Source organism: Ahaetulla prasina, chromosome 13 (assembly GCF_028640845.1).
Source record: "Ahaetulla prasina isolate Xishuangbanna chromosome 13, ASM2864084v1, whole genome shotgun sequence".
In the NCBI taxonomy this organism is placed as follows: domain Eukaryota; kingdom Metazoa; phylum Chordata; class Lepidosauria; order Squamata; family Colubridae; genus Ahaetulla; species Ahaetulla prasina.
The window spans coordinates 7,928,584-7,951,964 of NC_080551.1; the positions used below are offsets into that span (position 1 = coordinate 7,928,584).

General features: G+C 41.8%; 1 protein-coding gene across 1 annotated transcript in view; it reads right to left on the reverse strand.

Moving 5' to 3' along the window:
• Nucleotides 1-2,957: 2,957 nt before the first annotated feature.
• MCTP2 (multiple C2 and transmembrane domain containing 2) overlaps nt 2,958-23,381 on the reverse strand; it is a 200,138-nt gene continuing 179,714 nt past the window's right edge. The window contains exons 20-23 of the mRNA XM_058156050.1: nt 18,084-18,193; nt 13,162-13,271; nt 6,387-6,484; nt 2,958-3,529 (exon numbers count right to left, since the gene is read on the reverse strand). Of these exons, the coding sequence (XP_058012033.1) occupies nt 3,464-3,529; nt 6,387-6,484; nt 13,162-13,271; nt 18,084-18,193 (384 nt within the window). The 3' untranslated portion in view covers nt 2,958-3,463. The remainder of the gene's footprint in view (nt 3,530-6,386; nt 6,485-13,161; nt 13,272-18,083; nt 18,194-23,381) is intronic.

Consider the following 23,381-nt stretch of genomic DNA (forward strand, 5'->3'; position numbering starts at 1 on the left):
AAATTACTTCCTTTCCTGTCTTCCTGTCTTTGGTGCTACTTTTAAAAAATATAATGATCCCCTTGGAGGGGAAGTTTACCTGGAAGCTGAGCCTTAGAATAGGATGCTATTTCTTTCTGGTCTACAGGCTGTAGATGACATTTGAGAGGCATGCAATGACTAAATCCTAAACAGAGAGATCAGGACAAAACTATGATTGACCTCATGTCATTTATCTTCAGAGTTAGATAAAATTAACAATAACTAAATGTAGTCTTCTCCAGCAATGCATTTAATAATGTTTGTCTTCTTCTACAAGGCAAGCGTAAAATACCAGTAGCTTTCTGAAGACTCCGGTTCAGCAAATCTGTAATCCAAGGCTCAACAACTTTGGACCTCTAGATTTTTTAAAAAAAAAATATTTTAACTGTTTTATTAATGCCATAATCAACTCTGCCTGACCAAAGGCTTGAAAATAATGGCAGTTGTCAGTCAACAATATGGTTGGGAATCACTACTCAACACTCATTTATAATGTCGTTGTTGTTCAGTCGCTAAATTGTGTCCAACTCTTCATGACCCCAGAAGAAGCATCTTCAAAGAAAAACAAAGAAAGTCCAGTTACCTCTTGAAAAACCACCTTTGGAACAACCATGATCTGGATGACTGAGAACTTCCATAGACATATGATGTTACTATGCATCCAAGTTTAAATGGAATTCATGATTTTTGTTGTTCAGTTGCTAAGTCATGTCAGACTCTTGATGACCCTATAGACCATAGCACACCAGGTCCTCTTGTCCTCCATTGTCTCCCTGAGTCTACTCAAATTCATTACCACTGCATCAATGACACCATCTAACCATCTCCTTCTTTGCAGTCCCCTTCTCTTTTTGCCTTCCATCTTTCCCAACATCAGGGTCTTCTCCAAGGAGTCCTCTCTTCTCATTTGGTGGCCAAAGTATTTGATCTTCTTGTAGTCAAACGGACTCTCAAGTGTCTTCTCCAACATTTCAAGAATGTTCTCTGACATCATTTATAGTAATAATACTTACACATTAGTTAGAAGGGCCTGAGACTGAAAGTAGTGGATTCAACAACCAGTTTCTTTGTCCCTTCTGAATATTCTAGCTTTCTAGACGTTTGCCTTAAACGGCACAAGACAGACTAGATCTTAACAACTACTGTACTTGCTCTAAATCCATGTAAACAATACAGCAAACTCAACCTGGATTGCACAATTTAAATACAACAGCTTCTTTTAAAAATACATAAAAACAAAGGTGCCATTCCATTTTTGCCATGTGCTTTTCACCTGTCTATATAGTTATAAAAGTATTTTATATATGCACGATCAACGTATTATTGGAGTATGTCCTGCACTGAGGATGAGAAGACAAAGACTCCAACAAGATGGAGCTCTAGAAGGAAATCAAAACTGAGCAACAAATAACACAATAGAGTTAAATGATGGCTTGAAGGAAGTCTATTGCCAGCAACAGTCTCCTTCGAAATACAATCACTGTGGCCAAAACTTTGGGGGACGGAGGGAGGGAAGGAAGGGAGGAAGGAGAGAAGGGAGGGAGAGAGAGAAGGAAGGAAGGAGGGAGGGAGGGAGAGAAGGAAGGAAGGAGGGAGGGAAGGAGGGAGGGAGGGAGGAAGGAGAGAAGGGAGGGAGAGAGAGAAGGAAGGAAGGAGGGAGAAGAGAATGGAGGAAGGGAGGGAGAGAAAGAAGGGAGGAAGGGTGGGAGGGAGGGAGGAAGGAAGGAGAAGAGAGGGAGGGAGGAAGGAGAGAAGGGAGGGAGGGAAGGGAGGGAGGAGAAAAGAGAGGGAGGGAGGAAGGGGAAGGGAGAGAGAGATGTTGATCATTCCTCTGCAGTTCTGAGAATTTTTAAACTGAGCAGTGCTTTAAAACAGAAAACGAGTTTCAAAGATCTATTAATCTGCAGTTCAGAATCATCTACGTACAGTCATTGTCCAAGCAATGAAACCACTAATATCTTGATGTGTTTCTCTTTGGTGAAAAAAGCCCAGAAAGCAAAATTAAAAATTAATTTTTTTTAAAAAAAATCATCACTTCTCACCTTGAAAGCATTCCCACTTTTTAAGAGCAAACTGGCATCACTCTTAAGAATGGTGGAGGGAAAGAAGTCCTTCCCATGATAGAAAAAAATAAAGTCTTCCATATGATTTTGACTCCAGGTTCCATGCTAAGAAATTCCACTCAAGCTATGAAAAATTCTAGTTCTTTTTCTTCCAGTGTTCAGCTGGTATGCAAGACAGAAACAATTTTGCTTTGTTTGTTTGTTTGTTTTAAAAAAGAGGCACTTTTCTATTTTACAAAATAAGACAAAGTCAACCTGGGCTTCGACTCTGCAACCCATGATGAGAGTCAATCTGGCTTCCGTAGTTTTTTTAACTGTTAATGTCAGGGACAAACTGGCAGGCAAAAAATGGGAAGTTAAAAATAGCTTTTCCATCGTGAGGAAAGAAAGAAAGAAAGAAAGAAAGAAAGAAAGAAAGAAAGAAAGGAGGGAGGGAGGGAGGGAGGGAGGGAGGGAGGAGGAGGAAGGAAGGAAGGAAGGAAAGAAGGAAGGAGGGAGGGAGGAAGGCAGGAAAGAAAGAAAGAAAGAAAGAAAGAGGGAGGGAGGGAGGGAAGGCAGGAAAGAAAGAAAAAAAGAAAGAAAGAGGGAGGGAGGGAGGGAGGGAGGGAAGGGAAGGAAAGAAGGAAGGAGGGAGGGAGGGAAGGCAGGAAAGAAAGAAAGAAAGAAAGAAAGAAAGAAAGAAAGAAAGAAAGAAAGAGGGAGGGAGGGAGGGAAGGCAGGAAAGAAAGAAAAAAAGAAAGAAAGAGGGAGGGAGGGAGGGAGGGAGGGAAGGGAAGGAAAGAAGGAAGGAGGGAGGGAGGCAGGAGGAGGGAAGGAAAGAAAGAAAGAAAGAAAGAAAGAAAGAAAGAAAGAAAGAAAGAAAGAAAAAAAGAAAGAAAGAGGGAGGGAGGGAGGGAAGGCAGGAAAGAAAGAAAAAAGAAAAAAAGAGGGAGGGAAGGGAAAGAAAGAAGGAAGGAGGGAGGGAGGGAAGGCAGGAAAGAAAGAAAGAAAGAAAGAAAGAAAGAAAGAAAGAGAAAGAAAAAAGAAAGAAAGAAAGAAAGAAAGAAAGAAAGAAAGAAAGAAAGAAAGAAAGAAAGAAAGAAAGAAAACATGTCATCTGGCTTTGGTTCTCCAATCTGCGTTCAACGCCATGCTGGATTTGAAGAATTTTTTTTTCTGGTCTTCCAGGGACAAACCAGGCAGGTCAAGCTTCCTATGAACGACTTTGATTTTTTTTTGTTTGTTTGAAGTCCAGATATGACTTCCAGACAAGCCTGGATGGAGTGAACACAGCACTGATCGGATCTGCAAGGCGGAGAGTGAAGGGGGCTCATGGAGAGGCAGCCCATATGTGCAGCGTTCCCGGAAGGGGCACCTTGCATTCCAAGGATCATATCCTACTAGGCGCTCCTTTTCTTCCTAATGGGACTGGAACTGCTATATGGTTTCAATTCAGCCTGTTGCACCTGTAAAAACAAACAGACGCCACGTTGGAGAAAGGTAAGCCCAACTCACTCCTCCGTGTGTTAATGGCTCCCCAGAGAGGAATCAAAGAAAAACTAAGGAAGGTTCAATCGCTATGAATCATTTTCTAAACACAGGAACATGGGGGGATTAATTGCAGGAAGGATTGGAAGAGTCACGGATCATTTCTAGAACACCAAAATATTAAAAACAGATATATATATATATATATATATATATATATATATATATATATATTTCCTGATCATTCCTAATGAAATGCGCCAGAATAGAAATGCGCGGGGAATAGAAAAGCTTTTCACTTGATTAGGGACATGTTGCAGAAAATATCTTTTCTTTCTTCTTTTTGGAGTCTCTTTCTGAAGGTTGGATTTAAAGGAACTAGATTTCCCTGCTAGACACTCAAGGGTCCTTATTTTAAAAAAAAGGCAACTGGGCAATTTTTGGGAGGAGGAGGAGGAAGAAGAGGAGGAGGAGGAGGAGGAGGAGGAGGAGGAGGAGGAGGGGGAAGAAGAAGAGGAAGAAGAGGAAGAGGAAAAGGAAGGGGAAGGGGAGGGAGAAGAAGAAGGAGAAGGAGAAGGAGAAGGAGAAAGAGAAGCAGAAGGAGGAGGAGGAGGAGAAGGAGGAAGAAGAAGAAGAAGAAGAAGAAGAAGAAGAAGAAGAAGAAGAAGAAGAAGAAGAAGAAGAAGAAGAAGAAGAAGAAGAAGAAGAAGAAGAAGAAGAAGAAGAAGAAGAAGAAGAGGTAGTTGTTTCACCTCTCACCCAAGAAGCTTCATCGGTTCTGGTGTGGAGGGATGAGAAGTGAAGTGAAGTGGATGAGAAGTGAAACTTTTTCTTCCTCGAGGAAAAAAACAGTCCATTTGCCTTTTGAAGAAAAAGGTGCTTTTGAGACAACTATGGCCTGGATGACTGAGAATCTCCACAGACATCCTGCTAGACCCTGTTTCGTGAAGTTTGGGAAGATGTCAAGATGGCTAGGTTTGTGAATCAGACATCCAAAGTTTGTTAAAACCTAGGAAAAACCCTGTGGTATAAACTCTTTTTTCCCCTTGCAATCAACTGACTTAGAGTTGGAATCAATCATGTTCTGTTATATGTTCCATGACACTTTAAATCTATTTGACCCAAACTAATACATTCATCTTTATGTATCTGATGAAGTAGTATCTGGTATATGCATGCCACCATAAAATTTCTCACTTTTAAAGAATCGCTAGACACTGCTACGTCTTCGACAGGCATACTTGGACAGTTCGAGTTTATTCAAACTGAAAATCAATTTTGTCCTCTGTGACCCCATTCCTTTTAAAACCAACAATGCCAAGCAAAGCTCTTCTATTTTATTTTATTCCATTTGCAACAGGATTATTAAGCATAGACAACAGTCCTAGAATGCAGTGTTTTCTTGCTGAGTCCTTCTGTGAAACTTACTAATGACTTGAGCTGCTGGCACTCATTTTCAAATGCCTTTTTACTTCCCTAGCTATTTTTCACTCATTTCCCTTCTTCCTATATTTCAGCGGAAGGGGGCTTCTTATAGATGCAACTCAAAATTCCAAGTCTTTATCAAACGCCTTCGTTCCAACTGAAAGATCACAACACCCGATAAAATAATTAAAAGATGATCCAATGCAAGATACATTTATTTTATTTTTTAAAAAATGACCATTCATTTAAGTTTCATGATTTTGCAGTCTGGGAATTGGTCAAAAGCGATTGATTGAAGAAGCATGAACGTAAAAAGAAAAGATATATGATGTAAAGAAGGAGCCACGCAAACCCCAAATACACAGAAATTCTTAGAGGCCATCCAGTTCTCTTTTTATCTTATTAACTCATTCAGGGTGGCAAGACTTCTCCAATGCACCTTCCTCCTTCTATTTTCCCCACAATAACCCTGTGAGATGGGCTGGGCTGAGAGAGAGAGAAACTGGCTCAAAGCCACCCAGCTGGCTTTTGTGCCTAAAACTAGAATTCCCGCTTTCTAGTGTGGTACCTTAACCACTACACCAAACTGGTTTTCTGGTTAATGGTTAATCTCTCGCTCTCTTTATCTCTCTCTCTTTTTTTCCCTCCCTCCCTTTGTCTCCCTCCTTCCCTTTCTCTCTCCCTCCCTTACTCACTCACTCTCTTTCTCTCTCTCTCTCCTTTCCTCTCCCTCCCTTTCTTTCTCTCCCTTACTCCCTCCTTTTCTGTCTCTCTCTCTCTCGCTCTCTCCCTTCATCTTTCTTTCCCTCCCTCCCTTTCTTTCTCTCTCCCTTACTCCCTCCCTTTCTCTCTCTCTCCTTTCCCTCCCTTTCTCTCTCTTTCCCTCTCCCTCTCTCTCTCCCCCTTCCTCTTTCCCTCCCTCCCTCCCTCTCTCTTTCCTCTCTCTCTATAACCCCTAATAAATGCTAACTGACCGACACAGAAGGAATCATATTAAAATCAGAACAATCTTTGCTGGAATGTAAAATTGGGCAAATTTTCTCAATGTTACTTGACCCACCTTTTTTTTTTTAAGGGTTATTATGCTTTGCTTATTAAAAAAAAAGGGGGGGGGTGTAAATTCCTATAAATTCTTGTGAAAATACAAACCCGGGGCAACCTTTTTCTGTACCCCCCCCACCCCCCGGGCTTTTGGGGGGGGGGAAAACGAGAAGCATGTTTCAGAGATTTAGATGGCCTTTTTTTTTTTCCGGTTCCTGTGCCTGCCCTCGATCTTCTCACCCCTCCTGGTTAATGATCCCGTCCCGATGCTTGTGCACTGCTAGCCAAAAATGGCCCTCCAGCATCACACCTGCTGCTCTTTGGCCTCAGCTCCACTTCTCTCTGCTGGAGACCCCAACCCATACTTACCCTCTGAACATCAGATGGGACCCTGGAGAGGAAGTCCAGCAACTCATTATTGTCAATGGCATAAGGATTCCTTAGCTTCTTGGTAAATTTATGTATGCCTGCAAAAGAGAGAAGGGAAAAGGGGTTTTTAAAAAAAGCTGGGCGGGGAAGGGGAGCAGTAAAACACACACACACACACACACACACACACACACACACGCGCACATGCACCCCACAGCATGGAGCTGCCTGACATGCTCAGACAGGAAGGTGGGCGGGTGGCTGAGCGAGTTTTTACAAGGGAAAAGAATGAGTGTGAAAACACAGAGAAGCCGGACACATGTTGCTCTCACGTGGAATCGTGCACAAGCATTTCTTCCTTGAAGAAACCAGTGGGAGGTTTATTACAAAAGTCAGCCAGCCGTTCGCCTCAGGAATGAAAAATCCCATTGTTCGCACAAAGAAGGAGCAAAGGAAGTGAGAGCTGCCACCGGCAAGATGGCTAGCACATTTCTGACAGGCCTCAGAACCTGTCCGAACAAGATCTGGCGACTCTTAAGATGTCTCCTATGAAAATGTCCCTCTTGAGACTACTGTATTATCTATCTATCTATCTATCTATCTATCTATCTATCTATCTATCTATCTATCTATCTATCTAATCTATCATTCTCTCTATCATCTTCCTGTATCTGTCTGTCTGTCTGTATGTTTGTAGCTCTATCTATCGATTGATCGATCTATCATCTATCTATCTATCTATCTATCTATCTATCTATCTATCTATCTATCTATCTATCTATCTATCTATCACCTCTCTATCATCTACCTGTCTGTCTATCTGTCTGTCTGTCTGTCTATCTATCATCTCTATCACCTCTCTATCATCTACCTGTGTCTATCTGTCTGTCTATCTGTCTGTCTGTCTATCTATAATCTATCTATCTATCTATCTATCTATCTATCTATCTATCTATCTATCTATCTATCTATCTATCTATCTATCTATCTATCTACCTACCTACCTACCTACCTACCTACCTACCTACCTACCTACCTACCTACCTATCTATCTATCTATCTATCTATCTATCTATCTATCTAATCTCTCTCTATTGCTATCATCTACCTGTGTCTGTCTGTCTGTCTGTCTGTCTACCTAGGTATCATCTTTCTATCTATCTATCTATCTATCTATCTATCTATCTATCTATCTATCTAATCTCTCTCTATTGCTATCATCTACCTGTGTCTGTCTGTCTGTCTGTCTGTCTGTCTGTCTGTCTGTCTACCTAGGTATCATCTATCTATCTATCTATCTATCTATCTATCTATCTATCTATCTATCTATCTATCATCTTCTATGAAAGTGTCCCTCTTAAGACTTCTGCATTTTATATTTGGGAAGAGAAGCGATTCACCGTATGCCTCTTTCTTGAGAGTAGCTGGATCCTTTCTCAAAAGTAATTCAAGAGCCAGGAAAAACTACACACCAAGCCAGCCTATCATGGTCCCTCCTCCCTGTTCTCGAAAAGAGACTGATAGGGTAGGGCAGAATCATCAAGAGGTCAACTTGGAGGTGCACAAAGCCGTTGACCTGCAAATGTTCTGCAGGGAAGTTGAACACTTCCAAGATCTGCTTTTGCTATCATTTAACACACATGCACAAAAGATACGAGCATAAGAAAAGGAAGGAAAGCGCAAAGCTGGGTGAAAAGTCCCTCAGGAAAGATGAGGGACTCTACAAACACTGGGACCAGTGGTGGGATTCAAATAACAACCGGTTCTCTGTCCTAATGACGAGCTGGGTGAGCGTGGCCATGGTGGCAATGGCCAGAGGGTGTGACAGGCAGCACTCAGCCTCCTGCACCCCCCTGGGAGCAAAAACAGGCTGCGGGCAGGGAGGCACGCTGCCCCCTCCCCCCCATGGCCCGTTTTGGGCCTAGTAGGCCTCCCTGCACTTACCTGGGAGCCAAAACAAGATGCGTGGGGACTCCTGAAAGGGGCAGGGTGGGGAGACAGCAATTTAACAACTGGATCGCCCGAACCGTCCTGAACCGGCTGAATCCCACCACTGACTGGGACACGGATACTGTTAGTCCCTGACTTACAAATATTCCTTTAGTGACCAAAGTTACAACCCCACTGCAAAAAGTGACTTATGACCTCTTTTCACTTACAATCGCTGCAGCATCTCTGTGGTCACATAATCAAAATTCAAATGCTTGGCAACTGGCAGGTATTTAGGACAGTTTCAGTGTCCCAGGGTCCTGCAATCACCTTTTGCGACCTTGCCAGCAAGCAAAGTCAATGGGAAGCCAGATTCACTTAACAACCATGTTACTCACTTAACAACTGCAGTGATTCCCTGAATAACGGCGGCAAGAAAGATTGTCAAGTAGGGCAAAACTCACTTAACAAGTGCCTTACTCAGCAGTGGAGCTATTGGGCTCAATTGTGGTCATAAGCCGAGGACCAAGTTTTATTGTTTTATTTATTTATTCGAATTTTTATACCGCCCTATCTCCCAAAGGACTCAGGGCGGTGTACAGCCAAATAAAACATAGAAAAATACAAGTAAAAACAACAATTAAAAAACTTATTACATAGGCCGAAATTAAAACATCGCTAAAATAATATAAAACCCCATTAAAACTAAATTAAAACTAAACTTAAAACTAAAAACCCTAGGCTAGCCCTGCGCAAATAAATAGATGTGTCTTAAGCTCGCGGCGGAAGGTTCGGAGGTCGGGAAGTTGGCGCAGCCCTGGGGGAAGCTCGTTCCAGAGAGTGGGAGCCCCCACAGAGAAGGCCCTTCCTCTGGGTGTCACCAGCCGGCACTGCCTGGCGGACGGCACCCTAAGGAGTCCCTCTCTGTGAGAGCGTACGGGTCGGTGGGAGGCAATCGGTGGCAGTAGGCGGTCCTGTAAATAGCCCGGCCCTATGCCATTAGTGAATTAGAAAAGGGGGGGGGAAATGTTTTTGTTTTTTAAAAACTTTTTCAATTAAAAAAAAATAATAATAATAAAAAAAGAAACATCCCTTGTACAGGTAGCTGAACAATCACCCACTTCTATGTGGGCTGTTGCTCATCTATAGCCCTGTTCTTCTACCATCATCTGGAGATCCTGGAGGAAAGTATCCCAAAGGTGATTTTTTTCAAACGGCAACTGGACTTTGTTTTTCCTTGAAGACGTTTGGGTTCTCATCCAAGAAATTACTACTACTACTTCTCCTCCTCCTCCTCCTCCTTCTCCTCCTCCTTCTCCTTACTTTATAATCCCTTGCGGGGTAGAGTCTGGGCAACTGAATGGAGCTGAGCATTTACTGGCTGGATGCCCTTCCTGTCACCAATGCAGAGTACACAGCATATACATTCTCATTGCCCAGTGCCCAGAGAGAGAAATAGCTGACTCTACCTAGGATCAAACTCACAGCCTCCTGATGAGGTGAGAGCTCTACCTCTAGGCCACGCACCACTCAAAAACAAAGCCCAGTTGCTGTTTGAAAAAACACCTTTGGGACAACCACGACCTGGATGACTGAGAATCTCCACAGACACTGAAGGAAGTATCTTTCCAGAGGTGGCAGCTTTGATTTTAAAAGGTTTTTCCCACCATCACCCCACCGAGCCCTTACAAAAAGATTACCTGGAGTTCACAGTACGTTTTGGCAGCAGCAAACAAATCCTTCCTGAATATTTCTACAGCATGATTCTGTTTTGGTCTGTTTTGCTTCATCGCTGCTGTTGGGAATGGGCATGCTTGCCTTGCTTACATTAAGTATTAAATGTTGTTATATGGTTAACTAGAATTTAATTGTTATAACAGATATATTTTGGATAAGTTATAGGTGTAATTTTAATAATGTTATTTGATAAGGTAAAGTGAAGATTTTAATTATTACAATTGATATATTGGGGAGATAATATAGGATTAATAATAATATTTGTAATATTATTTGATGTATATAAATGATATCAAAGATATGAAAAGATGGATTATTGTTTACCCTTGAAGGTTGGACAGAAAAATTTAAGAAGTTAAGTTGGAAATATGAACTATTCTTGAGAGACTGCTTAAGGAAGAAAGACATTTTAGAAGAACCCTTGGTGAATATTGGAAGATGGAACGTTGTTTTGGTATTGATTGATGAAGTTTGGATATTAAAAACTATGTACTTTATTGAAGAACAAACACCAACTCAATCGGAAATTTCTGAGAATTCTAGGAGTGGAATGGTCTGATATATAATGGATTGGAAGAAATGTATTTTCTTTGTTTCTGGAAGGGGAGTTGAGGTTTTAAGGAGTGACTATGGATTATGATTTGTGTTATATTTTAATTTTTGCTGTTAGTTTTATACCCTGTATTCGGTTCTGGGAAGTCCCGGGGTGGGGAGGAGGGAAGGGAGGGGAGGGGGATGAGGGTAGAAATTGGATTGATAGTTAATGTACAAAGATGATTGAAGATGTATAATTAATGTAAGATCGGAGCTGCCTGGCTACCATTTCAGAATGGTGGGAAAGAAGGAAGTAGAAGAGAGAAGGAGGTAGGAAAGAGAAGAGGAGGAAGAGGAAAGGAAGGAAGAGGGATAGAAGAGGGAGAAGAAAGGAGTAGGGAGGAAGGAGGAGAGGATGTAGATAAGAGAAGGGGAGGATGGTCGTGGAAAGTAGAAGAAGGTAGAGAAGGGAAGAGTTAAAGGAAGGGGGTAGTGACCGGGCAGGTCCGATTAATTGTATATGATGGTACACTAAATATGTTATAGGATATGAATGTTAAATAAAACTTTTTTATATATAAAAAAAATTAAGTATTAAATTCAATTACTGGTCTTGCTTGTATTAAACTGTTTTTGCAATCTTTTCTAGGCTGTAGTGTAGGATACTCTGTGACCAGCTACGATTTAGGCAATCGCTGGAAATTTAAGTAACTAAACAGATTGTAAAAATTGTGACCAAATTGATTTTTTTTATTTTACTGCATAGATAAATGATTAAATACCTCCTAAGGGGTAATTATATTAACCAGAAATGTGCAAAGAGGCAATCTGGAATTGCCGTGTGTAATTTTTGCCCTGAAATGAGTCAATTAATATCTCAGAGATAGCGTGTGTAATTTCGGCAGAACAGTGGCTGCTACAAGAAATGACCAGAATATTAGAATTGCATGAATTTCTGTCAGTATGTGTCTCTGTCTGTCTGTCTGTCTAATCAGATCTATCTATCTATCTATCTATCTATCTATCTATCTATCTATCTATCTATCTATCTCTATCATCTCTCTCTCTCTATCATCTACCTGTATCTGTCCGTCTCTGTCAATCTGTCTGTCTATCTATCTATCTATCTATCTATCTATCTATCTATCTATCTATCTATCTATCTATCTATCTATCTATCTATATCTCATTATCTATCTATCTGTCTAATTTTTATCCCATCTTTATTACTTTCTAAGTAAATCAAGGCAGTGAACAGACCTAATATTGCTTCCTCCTACTGTCAGAACTGCCACCTCACTGCCCGTCTGCCATGAACCCTTCAGGGACGCTGAAAAGGAGGGCGAGGGGTTGGGGAAAAGGGAAACTGAACTGTGAGAACCGACAAAGACTTCAAGGTCACTTCAGTGGCAGAAGAATGCCAACATGTAGAGTGTTTCCAAAACACCTCTTTTAAAAATTGATTGGACGATGAGAGACAAGCAATGAGAAGGGAGGGAAAATTTGGCGGGCAAACCCTTAGTTCAGGCTTTGCACTACTGTCATTCTATTTTAATGACCTTTTTGGCCACTGTTGTTAAGCGAATCACTGCAGTTCACTAATTCATGTGGATCAAGTAAATGAATCTAGCTTTCCCTCCCCCACCCACCCTGGCACTGTTGACTTTGCTGGGAAAGTCACAAACGGCAATCGCATGACATTGCAGTTATTGTAAATACATACTGGTTGCCAAGCGCCCAAATTTTTGATGACGGGACTGTGGGGATGCTACGACAGTCGTAAATGCAAGAACAGGTCATAAGTCTCTTTCTTTCAATGCTGTTTTGTAACTCTGAATGGTTGGTAAACAGTAGTGGCCAAAATTGTACAGTAGTGGCCAACATTGTGGAAACCTTTTCGGAAAAGTTTATTTTCTAAAACTAGCTCATAACACAACTTTTTTTTAAATAGTACCCTAAAATTATATATCAATGGAAAGATAACTTAATCAAGAATGTAATGCAATAACTTTTATGAAGGATTTGCTAGTAGAATAGCGGTTACAGTAGAAAGAAGAAAAGTGAAACGTAGAAAAAATGAGATGTACAAAAATGATCACCATAGAAAAAAAGAGATATACAAAAATGATCCTCATGTCAGTTAATACTTAGTTGGGTAACCTTTAGCGTGAATTGCGGCCTTACAACATCTTCCCATGGAGTGAACCAAGTCTTTTGAGTTCTGCAGCTGTTATCATGTGAAACCAAGATTGAATGATGGCTTCTATTAACTGGGTTTTATTGCTGGGTCGCTTCTGACTAACAAGTTTCTTTAGTCGGCTCCATAGATTTTTCAATTGGGTGAAGGTCTGGGCTATTCTTAGGCCATTCCAGCAATAGAATATGATTATCTTGAAACTCCAAAAAAAGAATGGTGTTATTAGCCATCAAACCTCAAAAATACACTTTCCCCAAAAGGTTTCCACAATTTTGGCCACTACTGTAAGTGAAGGACTACCAGTATGTCTCCACAGACTGTTATAGAAATGCAGATAGTAGAATCGGCTGAAGTAAATGGAAGGAGGAATAGACTTACCCCATATTAAAACAATGTACCGCAACGGTATATAATACAGCACAATCATGGCTATTGTGAGCACCAAGCAAGCTAGCGCAGAGAGGAAAGGAACAGTCCAGTTGAACGTACTGAAACCAAAATGGAAAAATACATTTTAAAATAATTTTCTATTGATTGCATTTCTTAGTGTTTAATAAACACCGTGTGGTCTGGGTATTTAAATTGCGTAACAATATAGATTTCACTCTTACTTTCCACCCCTTTTTTCCAACCATTGGTAAAATAAATTCCATGTTTCAGAATATTCTGTGTCTTCTTTCTGTTTCATTTTCAATGTAGGTCTATCCATTTCTGCACAATCTAATACAGGGGTCTCCAACCTTGGCAACTTTAAGCCTGGCGGACCTCAACTCCCAGAATTCCCCAGCCAGCAAAGAGACCCCCTGATCTAATATCTTAATGATCTCTTTGTCTTGCGGTGTTTCTTTATTTTTCCAATGTTGTGCAAGGATCATCCTCACTGCTGTTAAGACGTGTGTAATATTAAATACATAATTTTCTTATCAAATTTGTTTTCCTGATATCCTCCCTAATAAAAAAAAGTTCAGGTTTGAAATCTACACTAAGCACGAGAGGCAGAGAGGAAAGGAATGGTCCAGTTGAACATACTGAAATCAACATGGAAAAAGATACCAGGGAAGACGTTAGTGGTTTCAAGTAATCATACTTTATTAATCCAGTAGTGTGACTGACATCTTGCAGAATAGTATCTTGCATGTAAGAGAAAGCTAGAGTACTCTAGTGCAGGGGTGTCAAACTCAAGGCCTGAGGCCCAGATCCGGCCCGCAAGATGCTTAGATCTGGCCCACGGGGCCATTCTGGAAACAGCAAAGGACCGGCCCGCAGTGCCTCTGCCAGCGAAAACAGACCTCGGGAGGGCCGCAGGCAGCCCTCCTGAGCTCCGTTTTCGCTGGCAGAGAGTTGCAGGAGGCCTTCACAGCCGAAAACGGAACTCACTGGCAGAGCGCTCAGGCCACCTCAGGTGCCCCCAACACAAGTGACATCGAGATGGCCACGCCCCCCCGGCTATCCCCCCCCCCTCCCCGAGATCAAACAGAACCCTGATGCAGCCCTCAATGAAATTGAGTTTGACACCCCTGCTCTAGTGCAACGGCCCTCAATGTTTTGGACACCAGGGACCGGTTCCATGGAGAGTGGTTTTTCCATAGACTGGAGAGCACCTGGTTTCACACACTGCCTTTATCCCACTGCGCTTGTTTGAGCAGACCGGTTTCTGGCATGCTGCGGCTCAGTGCTGGTTCACGGACTTGGAGTTGGGGACTCCTGATACTGATTCAAGTGAACTGCACAAGAATTGTTGTTACGGGAACCTGAGCATTCTTGTCCTTTGTTTTGATTCAAAACTTATTAGCTACATTTTTCAGAGGTTGGCAAATTAGGAGGCCCTTGATATCTGTTCATTTATAGATGCAACGGTACTGGTCCTTTCTGAAAATTCACCTCAATTATAATGTGGCCAATTTAATGTTAAGTAAAATACTTAATTTAGGCATTAAGGATTGCATAATTCAAGATTGCAGGTACAGTAGTCTCAAGGATGCTTTCCCCTAAGGCAACTGGACAGAATAGATTAGGATAGGATAGGATAGGATAGGATAGAATAGAAATAATGGAATGGGATGGGATGGAATGGAATGGATTGGATTGGATTGGAATGGAATGGAATAGAATAGAAATAATGGATTGGATTGGATTGGATTGGATTGGATTGGATTGGATTGGATTGGATTGGATTGGATTGGAATGGAATGGAATGGAATGGAATAGAATAGAATAGAATAACAGAGTTGGAAGGGACCTTGGAGGTCTTCTAGTCCAACCCCCTGCTTAGGCAGGAAACCCTACACCACTTTCAGACAAATGGTTATCCAACCTCTTCCTAAAAACTTCCAGTGTTGGAGCATTCACAACTTCTGGAGGCAAGTTGTTCCACTGATTAATTGTTCCAACTGTCAGGAAATTTCTCCTTAGTTCTAGTTGCTTCTCTCCTTGATTAGTTTCCACCCATTGCTTCTTATCCTGCCCTCAGGTGCTTTGGAGAATAGCTTAACCCCCTCTTCTTTGTGGCAGCCCCTGAGATATTGGAACAATAGATATTGCTATCATGTCTCCTCTAGTCCTTCTTTTCATTAAATTAGACACACCCAGCAATTGTTCTTTATATATTTTAGCCTCCAGTTCACCAATCACCTTTGTTGCTCTTCTCTTCCTTGAGTTTTTCCTTGAAAACATTTCACTTCTCATCTAAGCAGCTTCTTCAGTTTCAGTGAACTGAAGAAGCTTGTTGGATGAGAAGCGAAATGTTTTCAAGGGGAAAAAAAAAACCAAGGAAAGTCTAGTTGCTTTTTGGAAAAGCACCTTTGGGATAACTATGACCTGGATGATTGAGAATCTTCATAGACATCGGCGCAGGTCATTGGGAGACCAATGGCACCATCACGCTTCTTGCCTAATAGTGAGAAGTCGTCTCATTTGGCTTCCATGTAGAGCGATGTTGATGGTTAATTGGGCATGAAGGAGACAGAAGGCTTTGTTTTCTTCCCCTCCAAGGTCAGCCTTTAAAAAAAAACAACTAGTGGAAATCCATGGAAACATAGTTTCCAACTATCTTCACATCTAAAGGATGCAAATGAGATCAAAAGAGATCATACCAATTCTGCTTTGAGCATGTGCTTGACGCATATCAAGTCAAACACATGGTTGAAGAGTTGAGTATCTCTGCTTCCAGTTCTTCACCCATCTCTACATGTTATGAAATCCTTTGCTCCCCAGAGTGGCTGTGTGAATTGTGAACTTCGGGGGTCAAGCAGACACCCCCTGGGCCTTGATCAAAAGTAGGTCAGCTCTATCTTTCTGCCCTTTTACAAGACACTAAGAAATAATTCAGTCGGGTCATGAACAATGCTTTCTCTTAATTGATGAGGGTTTTTTAAAAAAATAAATAAATTAATGAATAGAGGAAATAATGCATTTCTCAGCTTCAGTGGAGACTTTCCCATTTAAATTAGAGTGAGGGTGAACGCAGGCCAATTAATATATGAAATGTATTTTTAAATCCCCGGAGTCGGATAGAAGCACGCTATTAAAAAGGTTCTTTGATACCAAGGGTTATGCTGATGGAAATGCTTGTGTAAACCATTGTGACACTTGTTCAAACTACTCCAGCGGACTTCCCCTCCTTCTTCTTCATCCACAGGAACATTACAATTGAGACACAATTGGATTCTTGAGGGATTAGGCAGGGCTACCATATTCATGTCCCACTGGGATCTTAAGGGATCATTGTCATAGAGCTGAATGCCAGAAGGAAGTCACCCAACGTTCACAATCTCATTGCCATCCAGCTGCACATAGAACAGTGCTCCGTTCAGACTCTAAAAGCCATTCTTACATATTCCCGGCCAGCTGGGACAGATGTGGCACAATCACAACACATGGGTTTCCAGTATTTTTAGACCCCACGCGGCTGCACTTTGAAAGAGGGGAATTGTGGACAAGGCTCCATTTGTCAGCTCCATGGGAGGGTTTGGAAGAGGGAGAAGAAAACAAGGTCACACAGTTATGCCAGAAAGCCTCTGTCCTCTTGGCTTCGTGGGGCCTATTCTCCACTGGCTGTGGCCCCAGAAAAAAAGGCTGAAATTTTCAGACGAAACAAAGCAAGGATAGACCTACTCAATGTAGGAATGGCAGACTGCCCGGTGATCGATGTAAAAGGCTGGGTGGAAAACAAGTGAGATATAACTTTGCTGTTAGTTGCGAAGTCGTGTCTGACCCATCACAACCTCATGGACAATGTTCCTTCAGGCCTTCCTGTCCTCTACCATCCCCTGGAGTCCATTTAAGATCACACCGACTGCTTCAGTGACCCCATCCAGCCACCTCGTTCTCTGTCATCCCCTTCTTCTTTTGCCCTCCATCTTTCCCAGCATTAGGCTCTTCTCCAGTGAGTCCTTCCTTCTCATTAGGTGGCAAAAGTAAGATATAACTACAATCAATTAAAAACGAATTTGGTGGCAAAGAAGAGGAGTTTAAATGGAATTCATGATTTTTGTTGTTCAGTTGTTAAGTCATGTCCAACTCTTCGTGAACCCATGGACCATAGCACACCAGGTCCTCCTGTCCTCCACTGGAGTTTGCCCAAATTCATGGTCATTGTGTTGATGACACTATCTAATCATCTCATCCTCTGCTGTAGACCTTCTCCTTCTGCCTTCCATCTTTCTCAACATCAGGGTCTTCTTCAGTGAGTCCTTCCTTCTCACTAGGTGACCAAAGTATCTGCGTTTCAGCTTCAGGATCTGACTCAGAGTTGATTTGACAGATGGGGGAATATGACTTTTCGTTCCATGAAGAGAAATTCACTTGTATGAATCTTGGATTTTTAATGCAGAGTTCAGAATTCCCATAGATTTCCTTCCTTCCTTCCTTCCTTCCTTCCTTCCTTCCTTCCTTCCTTCCTTCCCTCACTCCCCTCTTTCTTTCCTTCCTTCCTTCCCTCACTCCTTTCCTTCCTTCCTTCCTTCCTTCTCTCACTCCTTCCTTCCTTCCTAGGGCTGGGAGAAAGTGACTGGCCCAAGGACATCAAGTTGGCTCCATACTTAACATGGAACTGGAATGCCCGGTTTCTGGTTCTCCGTAAATTTCCAGCCATAATTAAATGTGTAAGAAATTCAGAAAGAAGAATTCTATAACGATAGATTATCACCACTGAGCTGACTTTCAGGTGAAGGAAACAACCTTTATTTCATTCTGCATTGGCTTTTAGAAATTCCCAGTTAAAGAGGTTTTTTTTTTCCAATTGTTTCCAGCCAATGGTGTTCAGAGGTTTTTCAGAGCACGGGAACAAAACTTCAACTTACTTTTTTATCCTTTCTGCAAAAGATGCTATTTCCTCCAGAAGTGTTTGGACGGTTATAACAATGTCTTGGACCATGTGAATTCTTTCTATTAAACCCTTTTTTTCAGACTCCTGCAAGGAGAGAGGAAAGAGAAGAAAAAGAAGAAAAAAATGTATTTATTTCCTTTTTTAAAAAGTGTCCTAGACAATAAAAGGTTATAAGAGAGGTTATCAGAAGTAACAGCATTCAGGATAGTTACATTTCAGATCCATATGTCTTCTTATTGCTGTATTGTAGTTTGGAAAACAGCCGTGTTTTCTCCAAATTACTAACCCTTTTTTTTTAAGACTTACAAACCAGCAAACAAACAACCAGATGCATTTCTTGTTCCAGCATTCTGTGAACATTTCAATCAAACCAGCTAGAATTTTTTTAAAAAAAAAACCCAGGACTGCTTAGGAAAGAAGACAAGAGAAAAAAGCAAAAAGAAACAAAGGGAAGCACCAAAATTATATTACTTAGAGCCAGCACAGCACCCATCACTAACTGTAATTGTTATATTTCTTGCCAATCACACTACTAACTGGATTATTTCTTCGTGAACTATACATTCAGACAATATAGGAAAAGGGGCTACATCTCTTTTTTTTTTTTTATAAATGAAGATCCCAAAATATGTGATGTTACTCCCAAAGGTGCTTTTTCAAGAGGCAACTGGACTTTTTGGTTTTTCTTTGAAGAGGTTTCTTTGAAGAGAGCTGAAGAAGCTTCTTGGAAAAGAAGCGAAATGTCTTCAAAGAAAAACAAAGTCCAGTTGCCTCTTGAAAAAGCACCTTTGGGACAACTATGACCTGGATGACGGAGAACCGCCACAGACATATGATGTAACTATGCATCCAAGTTTAAATGGAACTCACGATTTTTGTGGTTCAGTTGAGAAGTCAAGTCTGACCAGGAGTCGGATTCTATCGGTTTGGGCGAACTAGTAGCTCCCAATATCAGGTGGGCCTACCCATCCGCCAGCCCTGCGCTTTACTGACCTATATCTTCTCAGCTGATTCGTGCGGCAAGCGGTTTGTGCACCTCAGCTGTGTTACTCCCCAGCAGTAACATGGAAGGTAAGTTTTTATAAAACTGCATGCGCGCATAGCGCGCATCACACATATGTGCATGCAGAATGCGATCACCGAACCAGTTGTTAAATTGGCAGGATCCCACCATTGAGTCCGACCCATGGGCCATAGCAAACCAAGTTCTCCTGTCTGTCGTGTCCCACTCCTCCGCTGACGGCTGGGTCAGGGAAATCCGAATCAGGTGTGCCTCTGCAGCTCTGCCAAAGTCCTAGCAAAGTTCTCAAGGCAGGCAGGAGACCAGAAAGTGACTTCAGCAAGATAAAGTAGACTTTGCCTGACTCAGAGAATGCCAGAAAGCAGATCCTTTATATAGGCCATGGGGTGTGGCTCCATGACTCAGCACTTATCCAGGCCTGCCCCTCCCTTCCTTCTGTTGCCGCCACCTATCAATTCTCCTGAAGCGAGGGTCACTCCAGTCTGCAGCTGTTGGTAATTGACCTTCCTCAGGCTCACATGCTGTGGGGGAGGGGTCTAGTTGTTCCGTTTGCCTGGGCATGGAGCCAGAGCTGGGGGCTGGAGGCACTTCTTCCTCCTCGGCCTGTCTGGGCATGGAGCCAGGGCTGGGGCCGGGAGGCATGCTAGGACATTCCTCAGCGTTTGGAAGCAGATAAGATGGGCCCGGCTGCAGGAGAAGCGGACGAGGCACAACACTGTCCTCCACTGTCTCCTGGAGTTTGTCCAAATTCATGGACATTGTGCTGATGACATATCTAACCATCTCATCCTCTGCCATTCCCTTCTCCTTCTGCCTTCCATGTTTCCCAACATTGAGGTCTTCTCCAATGAGTCCTCTCTTCTCGTCTGGTGGCCAAAGTATCAGCTTCAGGATCTGTCCTTCTAAAAAGCACTCAGGGTTGATTTCCTTTAGGGCTGACTGATTTGATAACAAATGAGAAGTGGCTGGATTTTTTAATTCCTTAGAAGCTTTTAGAAGCTGTGTCTATTTTTTCAGCATTATGCAGCCAATAAATCTTAGACATACCAACAAAGGGGTGAACCGAGGAAGGAGATCACTTGGACAAAGAACCTCCATGGACATGTGATGGTACGATGCATCCAAGTTAAATAGGTCTGTTGCGGGCAGGAAAGTATTTCCACCAAGGAGGATGATGATGATGGACTTTGACAGGATTGCAAGTAATCATCCATGGCAAGCAAGACTCCGAGCCAATTAAATTCCTCAAAGAATACTTTTATTGGATTTATCATATTGGCACATATCTGGTGAAAACCGACTCTGAAAGCGCCCGCGGGTTTTTAAAAGCAAAAGATTTTCTACTTTCCCAAAACAATCAGTCACATGGTCCAATCGCTGTATGGTCTGATACACCGGGCAACATTACTCTGCCCTCCTCCGACCAGGTGTGAGAATATCCTTGGTTCCCAAGAGAAAGTATTTTGTTTTACCCCAGAATGCTGCATATGTCACAGTTACATAACAGTTGCTAAGTGCCTAAATTTTGATGACCCTGGAGACGTTATAGTAGTTATAAGCGCAAGGACTATTTGTAAGACTCTTTTCTCAGTGTCATTGTAACTTCAAATGGCCGCTAAATGATTAACTGTAGGTCAAGGACTATGTGCAAATAACTCAAGGTGACAAAGATACCTAATATTCCTTCCTCCACTTTTCACTACACTAAAGTTACTGAACTGGCTTTCATGCTTAAGGCAGAACTACAATAGTGGCCCAAATTGTGGAAACCTTTTGGGGAAAGTGTATTTTTGAGGTTTGATGGCTAATAACACCACTTTTTTGGGGGGGTGGAGTTTCAAGATATTCATATTCCACTGCTGGAATGGCCTGGGAATAGCCCAGACCTTCACCCAATGGAAAATCTATGGAGTCGACTAAAGAAACTTGTTAGTCAGAAGCGACCCAGCAATGAAACTCAGTTAATAGAAGCCATCATTCAATCTTGATTTCACATGATAACAGCTGCAGAACTAAAAGACTTGGTTCACTCCATGGGAAGACGTTGTAAGGCCATAATTCATGCTAAAGGTTACCCAACTAAGTATTAACTGACATGGGGATCATTTTTGTATATCTCGTTTATTCTATGGTGATCATTTTTGTATATCTCATTTTTTCTACCTATTTCACTTTTCTTCTTTATACTGTAACTGCTATGCTAATAGCAAATCCTTCATAAAAGTTATTGCATTACATTCTTGATTAAATTATCTTTCCATTGATATATAATTTTAGGGTACTACTCCAAAAAGAGTGGTGTTATGAGCTAGTTTTAGCAAATACACTTTTCCCAAAAGGTTTCCACAATTTTGGCCATTGCTGTAGAGCTCAGAGTTGCCCAGGTTCTATTCTTTAAAATGTTATGATAAAAGTAAGCAATATGTTGTTCTCTATCAGTGAGGATAGCATAAACGCGGGTTTTTCCCTAATGAATGTTGTACTCAAGATAACTATGAAGAGGGAGATGACCAGCAGGTCTCAAAAGATGCTTAAACTTCTCTTTCTGCTCATGTTTCTTTCCTACACACACACACACACCTCACCCATCCCCATAGTATTGAAAGTTTGATGTCAAGCACTAGTCAGACGTGTCAACAGAATAGAGCTGGAAGGGATCTTGGAGGTCTTCTAGTCCAACCCTCTGCTCAGGCAGGAGACCCTATACCATTCCAGTCCAAATGGATGTCCAGTCTCTTCTTTAAAACCTCCAGTGATGGAGCAACCACAATTTCTGGAGGCAACTTCTGTTCCATTGGTTAACTGTCCTCACTGTTAGGAAATGTCTCCTTAATTCCTGGTTGCTTCTCTCCTGGATTAGTTTCCATCTCTCCTGCCCTGTGGTGCTTTGGAAAATGTTGACACCTCACCCCTCCTTTGTGACAGCCCCTCAAATATTGGAATACTGCTATTCTGCTAATTAGAACTGCAGAAAAAATAATTGCTACCAACCTGCCTTCCATTGAGGACCTGTATACTGCACGAATCAAGAAGAGGGCCGGGAAAATATTTACAGATCCCTCACATCCAGGACATAAACTGTTTCAACTCCTACCCTCAAAACGACGCTATAGAGCACTGCACACCAGAACAACTAGATACAAGAACAGTTTTTTCTGGAAGGCCATCATTCTGCTAAACAAATAATTCCCTCAACACAGTCAAACTATTTATTAAATCTGCACTGCTATTAATATTCTCATCGTTCCCATCACCAATCTCTTTCCACTTATGCCTGTAGGACTGTGACTTTGTTGCTGGTAATCCTTATGATTTATATTGATATATTGACCATCATTTGTGTTGTAAATGTTGTACCTTGATGAAGGTATCTTTTCTTTTATGTACACTGAAAGCATATGTACCAAGACAAATTCCTTGTGTGTCCAATCACACTTGGCCAGTAAAAAATTCTATTCTATTCTATTCTATTCTATTCTATTCTATTCTATTCTATTCTATTCTATTCTATTCTATCATGTCACCCCTAGTCCTTCTCTTCTCTAGACTAGTCATACCCAGTTCCCGGAACCATTCTTGATATGTTTGAGTCTCTAAGCCTTTATGGTTCCCAAGCTCCAGCACACTGCTTCCAAATGTAAATGACTGAAGCGGATTCAAACTCGAGGGACTGAGTGCCATGTTTTTCCCAGTTTGATCTAACTTCTCACCAGTTCTTAACAGCAGCGAAATAAACATTTGCAAGTGAGATCTTTCCAAGCAAGCCTGTTCTTGCAGCATTGAACTGTGAAGGACCGTTATGTGGCAGCTGGATAGCTATCCTGCTGTCTTTGTTTACACATCTCAGATTGCGCTACAAAATTGTGGCGATCGCACAATTTTAGCCACACAATATTACATCTTCTCTTGTGAGCTTGCTGGACTGCCTGGGACTGAGAGATTGAATTAAGTAGGGATCAGGGATTTATTCTGACATCCAAAGAGTCACAAGGACCTTGCTTCGTAGATACATGTCTACATGTCCTATCACCAAGGTAGGAACAGTCTGTAGATGCTTTTCTGCAAGCCATCTCAATTGCAGAATACCTTCCAAAGGAAACACCAAGTCCCTGATCCATTCTTAACAAGTTCTAGAAGGGCAATACCTACCAGTTCTGTGAGCAGGACTTGGTGGGTGTGGCAGAGGAAGGATACTGCAAAGTCTCCATTCCCACCCCACTCCAGGGGAAGGATACCGCAAAGTCTCCATTC